The 8,517-nt window shown below is 36.9% G+C and overlaps 1 protein-coding gene and 1 long non-coding RNA gene across 3 annotated transcripts; one reads left to right on the top strand and one right to left on the bottom strand.

Annotated features, from left to right (window-relative positions):
• Window positions 1-1,785: 1,785 nt before the first annotated feature.
• Window positions 1,786-6,418, top strand: LOC122056026 (SUN domain-containing protein 4-like). The gene is made up of 4 exons (XM_042617762.1): window positions 1,786-2,080; window positions 2,242-3,407; window positions 3,486-3,571; window positions 6,083-6,418. Exons 1-4 carry the CDS (start codon window positions 1,933-1,935, stop codon window positions 6,303-6,305), a joined length of 1,623 nt encoding a protein of 540 aa, XP_042473696.1. The 5' UTR covers window positions 1,786-1,932; the 3' UTR covers window positions 6,306-6,418.
• LOC122056027 lies at window positions 3,905-5,604 on the bottom strand. 2 transcript variants are annotated; one of them, XR_006132989.1, is made up of 2 exons: window positions 5,468-5,604; window positions 3,905-4,184 (listed from the first exon to the last, which is right to left on the bottom strand). It is a non-coding gene; the product is annotated as an uncharacterized LOC122056027 (long non-coding RNA). The 2 variants fall into 2 exon arrangements; XR_006132988.1 differs by having other exon boundaries at window positions 3,905-4,168.
• Window positions 6,419-8,517: the final 2,099 nt, after the last annotated feature.

The raw sequence follows: 8,517 nt of genomic DNA, 5'->3' as shown, positions 1-8,517 counted from the left end.
GGAGTGAGTATCTAATCATGATCGAAATGCTCGAATTACTTTGATTTCCTATCTGTTTATGAATTAAGCAATATTATTATCTTAATTTTCAATGAATATAATGAGAGAAATTTCCTTTTAAAAAAAAGGATTGATCTTTCCTACGACTATTATATTTATATTTCATGTATTTGGATTTGTGTTTATATTATATTGTCATTTTGATATCTTTAATCATAAAATTTTAATGTCTGGTCTAAATTTGTTATTTCTTAATAAATTTTAAAAATGTCATATATTATCAAGCTATTTTGACTAACGTGTTAGAAATTTTAAATAGCTATACCAATTTTATTTATTAATTTAATTACTTCAAATACCAAAGTAACATTTATAAAGAAAAAAAGTGTTATTTAATGTTTTCAATATAAAATTTTAAAAAACAAACGAAATTAAAATTTAAAACCGACCATTTTCATCGATGATGGGAAAAAAAATTGTGATAACGCTCATTATAATTATTTGGCGGTCTTTTAAGGGGAGGATTATGTACTGTAGCCACGATTTAAATTCTGGCCCATTAATATAAATCTCCTATAATACACTCCCAGGCCCAATAATTGAAGAGCAGATTCCTGATCCGCTTTCAATTATGATTGAATTATAATTAAGATCTGATCATAATTTGTTGCGATCATTTTTTTAGGTTTATCGTCCTCGTTAAATTATAGTTTTGATCGGAGGAGGCGGTCGGAAGCTACTGGGAGGTCGTCCCCTATTCAACGTCTGACAACCTGGACAGTTGCTCACTTTTAGCAGCCTCCAGACAGCCTCCTCACTTCTAGCAGCCTCCGAACGGTCTCCAGCCGTCTACTTTAATTCAAACTATAATATGATGGAGACGATGAGCTCAAAAAGAAATCATAATCAATTATGACATCGATTATAATAAAATTATCGATTATAGTAAAATTTAATTATGCTCATCCTAATTATCTGGATCATGTGAAGTGATGTAAATTCAACTTATAATCGAGGGGTAGAGAGTGAGAAAAACTTTTTTTTTTTAGAAATACACATTCATTGGAAATTGATCTCCATTATAATAAATTTATCCTCTATAACTAACGGGATATCAGTAGGATTTGATAATTTTCATCAATTATATTAAAAGATAATTATACTCATCACTTTCAAGCAACATGATTTATTCTCCCCGACATCCGACGCCTCAATTCGTCACGGTCGATGAATCCTCTATAATCTCCATCCTCCTCGACTCTCCGTCTCCATAGCGCCAGCGGAAACCTCTCGTGATCCAAGTGAAGTAGACGATCCCCGTCCATAGCCAGCGTCCTGGTGGGGTTCGACTTCGACAGGACCATCATCGATTGCGACAGCGACGGCGACTAGGTCATTGTCAAATTGGGGCTACGGGAGATCTCCGACCAACTTCGTCCCATGGTGCATCGATCCTCAGATTCTGTTCTTCTAAAGATGCAGTTCTTTTAAAAGACTTCGCTTTTATTTCATTGTTTCCCTGTTTTTAGTTGTGACTCGAGTTTTTTTTTAAAAAAACAAAATTTTAAAATTAAAAAAGAAAAAAAAATATTTATCATCAACTTGTCAAAAAGTTGAAACCGATTTACATTTGACTATTAATCATATATTAGTAGTTCAATTGATTAAACTATTCTTTTATTAAATTCATTATAGCATTAAAAAAAAGGATAATTGTAACTAAATATAGTAATTATTCAAAGAAGTTTTATTTTATTGAAAATTCTCTCCTTTCTTTCTGATCTGCGAAAATAAATCCGATTCCTGTTCCGATTTACTCGCGCCAACCGATGAGCAACCGTTGCTTCACATCGCCATTCCGCGGTCTCGGTCTTCTTCCCCTTTTCTTCATCCAATCCCTCTCCCTCTCCCTCTCCCTCTCTCTCAGCTCGGATGAAGATGAAGAAGACTTCTGACGACGACGCCGTCGATAGAAGCAGAAGGAAGAGCCTCTATGAGCTGTCCCTCACCGTTGCCGTACCTCTCTGGTGCATCATTTTCGCCCTCCACTCCCGATTCGGCCACGGCCATCGCCGTCGAGGTCAATCCACTCCTTAATGCTCGCTTCACTTCCCAAAAATTTGCCCTTTTTACCTTTTTTTTCCCTCTGGGTGCTTCACTTTCTTGCGCCAGAACTTCATCTTGATTCGCACTGATGTCAGATTTGTGTAAAGTTGAAACCTTTCTTGTTCCTTATGGCAGATTTCTTGTCCGATGATGTCGGAAGCAACTTCGTTTGCAGGAGAACTCCGTTAGAGTTCTATTTTCTTCCGCCGCTGAACAACACTTACTCTTGTTGTGGATTGAAAGCTGATGACGATCCACCGACGGAAATCTTTGGAATTGAAGAGAACATTGAGGACGGAAATATCTCAGATCGCAAGAAAGTCGATCGGCGGGATCGGGATCGGGACCGATATATTGGACTGGATGAATTCAGGAACCAGGCACTTCAAAGAAAGGAAAGTGATGCAGACAAGCTGCATGGCAAAATTACCCACAGACTTGAACTTGATGGTTTGGAGTATAATTACGCAGCTTCTTCTAAAGGTGCCAAGATTTTGGACCACAACAAGGAAGCAAAAGGGGTGGCAAACATATTGAGCAGGGACAAAGATATGTACCTCAGAAACCGCTGCTCAACCGTTCCGAAATTCATCGTGATGGAGCTCTCCGAGGAGACCCTCGTCGATGCCATTGAGATTGCTAATTTGGAGCACTATTCGTCAAACTTCAAGGATTTTGAGTTGCTTGGAAGCTTGAGTTACCCCACAGAGACGTGGACGCTGCTTGGAACCTTTTTGGCAGAGAATGTTAAGCATGCCCAGCGGTTCATGCTTTCGGAACCTAAGTGGGCAAGATACATGAAGCTGAACTTGGTCAGTCACTATGGTTCAGAGTTCTACTGCACATTGAGCTACATTGAGGTTTATGGTGTGGATGCCATAGAGCGGATGCTCGAAGACCTCATTGTGGTTTCTGATGAGCCTGCAGCCGGCTACAATTCTGTCAAGGTTGATCCAAAACTCAATGACAAAGTTGAGGTTGCTCAAGTTAACAATTCTCGGGTTGATGATCCAGTAAAATTAGACCCTAACAGGTCGAAGAATGGAGTTTCACAGGAGAGCATGCATCATCCTAAGCAGCCGAGTGGAAGGGTACCGAGTGATGGAATTTTGAAGTTTTTGATGCAGAAGGTGAGATCAATGGAGCTCAGTCTTACGATACTGGAGGAATATGTTAAAGAGCTTAACATAAGGTACAGTGAAGCTCTTCCTGACCTGCAGAAGCAGTACTCTGAAGCTGCACTACTCTTGCAGAAATTGAACTCAGAGATTAAGGAACTGAGCCAATGGAAGGAGGGTGAGGTAGGTATCTTCATTATTATTTCTTGATGAAGACAAGACCTCTTTGGTCGACTAGTATCTGACTGATATAATTTTCAGGCTAAGGAACTCAATGAACTTGGGAGCTGGAGGTCCTCAGTTTCAACTGAAATTGATGCTTTGGTTCGAGAAAATGCCTTGTTCAGGTCAGTCAGTAGTTATAAAATTGTTTGTCTTCAACTACTTGACCCATTGTATGCACATTTAACTAGCAAAAGCATTAGATTCAAATGTACAAACTAATTTTGGTGCTTTAATATTTTTGCAAATTATGTTATTTGTGGTTAATAGTGTGCTAATTGATGAGGGTGTGGGAAGGTTAAGTTTAAAGCTTAATTGTAGAGAATTTTTTTTTCTAGAAACTAAAAACTAAATTTGAATATTTGAAATATAGTTTCACTAGAAGAGAAGTGAAACAACCCTAGACTTTCTCCCTTACAGCTCTAAAATAATTCATACAAACCCTTTCACCCAAGACAACACCATCAACAACGAATAAATAACATTGGATAAATCAAATGTGATTATCGAGCATCTAAACGGAATGTTCATTATAAAGTGGTAACACAAAATCCTGTCTGTAAATCAAAAGCAACCATATGACTTAACACTTAAAAACCCGAAAGTGCAACCAACTCCAAAACAAATAATAACATAAGCTGAAAAGAAAAGGACATGGCCGTCAAGTGTGCACTGTCAGGTACGAGCTAGCTCATCCATCGAGCCCCTCCGTTTTCTTGTTTCTTGCACCATATAGATCTAGTGAGTTTAAAGACTCAGCAATTCTAACATTTTATAATAAGAATTAAGATATATTCACAAGCTAAATTACTTTAAACATTTAAGATCTAAACCTTGCTGACATAAAATATAATAGCATCAAACATTATCTTTCATCGTCAAAAACATTTAAGTGAGTTCATAGCATTGAATGTAGCTCCCCTTTTTTTTTATTTTCCTCAACTTTTGTTCGTTTCGCCAAACCTTTACCCTCGTACTAGGTTGTTAAGGTTCACCGGACCCTTCTTAAGTTGGATTCCCAAATCCCTCTGCTTCAGTAAGATTCACCGGACTCTTCTTAAACTGAATTCCCAAATTTCTTTTGTGTTGGTAAAGTTCACCGAACCCTTCTTAAGCCGGATTTCCAAACCTCTTTTGTTTTGATAAGGTTCACCGGACCCTTCTTAAACCAGATTCCCCTACTCGTCACATTGTCACATACAGTTCACATTATTAAAACAAGATATTATTACTTTTCATCCATAGACAACATCCTACTAACAATTATGATAATAGAATTAAAGTTGTTTATACATGGAAGAAAGTAAATAAATAAGAATAAAAATATTAAGGGATTCTGCCACGTGCCCTCACATCCATTCACCCTCCATCCATTGTCATCTTTCCCCCATTTGACTCCTGCCCCTTCCTGACATATCAACACTCTCTTCTCACCCTCAACCCCCTCCCATTAGCCATCAGACATGCCCGTGAGGACAACAACTCGGAATTCCCAAACCGGAACACTAAACCTCACCTTGCAACTCCCATCTGCCCCTTCTTGACGTTGTCCCAGCCCTGCACAACTCTTCTCAGCCCACACAGCACGCACAAAGCTCAAACAACACACTTTCAACCCAACACATACTGCCCAAATCTCAAAACAGCACAACTTCCAACCCAGCACAGTCGCACAAAGCTCAAAATGACACAATTTTGAACCCAGCACAGCCTGCACAAAACTCAGAACAGCACAACTCTCAACCCAGCACAGCCCAGCTCTCTTCCTCTGCACACCATCATCTCCACCACCCTCCAATCACCTTACGAACCTCCCATAAGCAGTAGGAAATCCCTCAAACAAAATCCAGCAGCAAAGTTTCCAATCAAAAGAGAAAGGAGGACGTTAAAACTTCTTCAATACATCACAAAAATCGAATGAAACGTAATCGGCATCAATAAATCATCCTCATAACACCAAAACATGCATAATACGATGCATACAGTGTAGTAAATACAAAAACAGCAAAAGGAAAACTTACTTTGGTGTTTTGCGTATGAAAGATAACCAGCGAGACGTAAGGAAAAATGACCTTGAGCGTTCGGGCGAGATTCTTCTTCTATCTCCTCCAAAGTTACTAGGGTTCGGATGGGGGTGTGGGGGAGGCTGGTGGCTTCAAGGGTTAGGGGAGAGGGGAAAAATATAAGGTATGTATTTAAAAAGGTAAGACGGGTTGGGTTGCTAGCAAATCGGGTCAGGTTCGATAATCTATTAATATATTAATTACTTAAACCCTTTATATCAATCCATAATATAACTCTTGATTTATTTAAGTGAACTTCACAAAATTCCTAAAAGTGATTTTTAGGTATGGTAGATTTACGTGATTTAAATGGAGGCATCCAGAATCTTGTTCGTATGATCGTAGTTTAGCCTTTGGGTTAAAAGGAAATTTTCATAAGATTATAGTGCGAATCCATCATGTTTTTGAGTGAAATATACAAAGAGTAGAGATGCCAAATTGGTTTTTTTGGCAAAGGAATTTGATGTATATTGTAGGCTTCCAAAGTAGCTGCTAGAACTATCTCCGTGTCTTCCAATTCACTCCAAAGTTTAATTCATAAATAAAAAACTGAGCTTTGCATTTTGATTGCAGAGAAGATCTGGAGAAGATCAAGAGCAACCAAGATTTGCTAGAGAGCAAGGAGCTGGCAGTAATTGTGATCAGTCTTTTCTTTGCTTGTGTCGCACTGTTTAAGTTAGCTTGGCACCAAATTATGGGATTGTTCAAGCCCTGCGAGTCCCATAACAGAAGGGAATACCTGTTAGTATTTGTATGCAGCAGCCTAATAATGCTCATAACTTTACTTTACTATTAAATTTTCTTATGTCTTTGTTTAGGTTATTTAAAGTTACACTAATGTAGCATGTCTCAGCTACTGAGAACAGTAAAACAAAACAGTTGATGAAAGATATTTTTGTAGAAAACACAGTAAAGGCTTCCTTTATAATTGTCTCTTATTTCTTTATGTAAAATTCATAAATTCAAATACGAAGATAATTTTAAAAATATTGTACATCAAATTAAATGAATGAGTGAAGATAAAGGTCAATGAGATAATTTGAACTTTAGTGGCAAAAGTCTTGTGCAAAGAGATAAAAATGTTCCATACAGCTGTTGTCCTCTATGTCTATATGCAATCACACAAGAAGATAATGGAATGTGGCCACCCAACCAAATTGTTCTCTATCATTGTTAGGGTAGGGCCATGGCTCCTAGCTATAGCATCTTCCCACTATTGCAAAAAAAGTCTATATCAAGAACAATGAGGTTTTTTTTCCTTCTTTCTTTTTGGTTCTCCTTGCAAAAGTGAAAAAGGAGAATGTGTTGCACTCTCAATCTTGAATGGTTGAATGGTTGCAAAATTCTCTCAATCTTGTTTACTTCATTTTTTTTTTCTCCTATACAAGTGCATGCTTTCAACCAACACCTTCTTCTAGTTATCTTTAAGTGGACTTCTCTTATTAGATTCCACTCTTAGTCTCCATTATTTTTTCTTAGTTTTTTTTTTCAGCAATTGATAAAGGTGTACTTAAGATTATGAACTTTTTTTTACAAGATGCATCCAACTTTTAGATTTTTCAAGGTTTTTTTCCTTCTTTCTTTTTGGTTCTCCTTGCGAAAGTGAAAAGGGAGAATGTGTTGCACTCTCAATCTTGAATGGTTGCAAAATTCTCTCAATCTTGTTTACTTTATTTTTTTTTCTCTTGTACAAGTTCATGCTTTCAACCAACACCTTCTTCTAGTTATCTTTAAGAGGACTTCTCTTATTAGATTCCACTGTTCGTCTCCATTATTTTTCTTAATTTTTTTTCCAGCAATTCAAAAGGTGTACTTAAATTATGAACTTTTTTTTCAAGATGCATCCAACTTTTAGATTTTTCAAAAGCACATTTATTTTTTATTTTACCTCTCGCGTCAATGACTGTGATATTACATTTAAAGAACGGATCACTATGGTGCCAATTTTAGGATTTATATAGCATCAAAGTGGTGTTGATTTTTGAAATGCAGCACCATGCCCCTAAGGCTTGGCACAGATGGTAAACACATGGTATTCTGTCAGAATCGGACAGAAGTCGATCCTAGGATTTTACCGCCTGTAGAGTAGGAATAGCAATGGGGCGGGACGGGGACGGGTTTGCCATTCTCATCCCCGCCCCATTCTCATTTTTTCGGATTCAGGGAATTCCCGCCTCGTTATCATTTTTTCGGATTCGGGAATTCCCCGAACCCAAACCCACGGGGATCAAATCCCCATCCCCGCTCCCATCCTCGCCTCATTCCCAAATTTAATTTATGTTATTATTATTATTATTTAATAATTATTATTAATGATAATATTAATATTAATATTATTATTAATAATATTTTCAAAAAAATTAATATTAATATTAACACTATTATTAATATTTTTTTAAAAAAAAATCATATTATTATTTATTAATAATAATAATAATATTCAGGACGGGTTCTGGGATGGGGATAGTATTCCCATACCCGCCCCGAACCTGCTCCATCCTCAAAAAATCAGGGATCCCCATCCCCATTTCGAATTTTCCCCTCGAGACCCTAAATCCGCGAGGAAAATTGTCATCCCTACTGTAGAGGCCCTGCCATGCACTTGCTATCTATGTTCCTGTTGAACTTCTCTTTATACAACATGGAATCGTTGTAGGAAATTGTTAATGTAACAGTTCCATTTTTTTTTTTTTTTTTGAAATACAGTATCATTGTAGTGTTAATTTTTGAAAGTCAACATCACGATGATGTTCTTTGAAATGTATCACCATAATGATGGTGTTCTTAAAATGCAACACTATAATGATTGGAGTAAAATGAAAAACAAATGCATCCTTTGATAAGTCTAAAAATTAATTATGTCTTTTTGAGAATTCCATAACTTTAAGTACGATCTTTGATCAATTACCATAATTTTCTTCTTCTTGCATTCCCATTACCAATCCCATCAAAGTAACTCATTCCTTTCCCATTCTTCTATTACTAAAAATGTTATTCTTGTTTTATTT

This window comes from Zingiber officinale, chromosome 3B (genome assembly GCF_018446385.1).
Source record: "Zingiber officinale cultivar Zhangliang chromosome 3B, Zo_v1.1, whole genome shotgun sequence".
In the NCBI taxonomy this organism is placed as follows: domain Eukaryota; kingdom Viridiplantae; phylum Streptophyta; class Magnoliopsida; order Zingiberales; family Zingiberaceae; genus Zingiber; species Zingiber officinale.
This window is presented reverse-complemented; position numbering and strand designations above follow the sequence as displayed.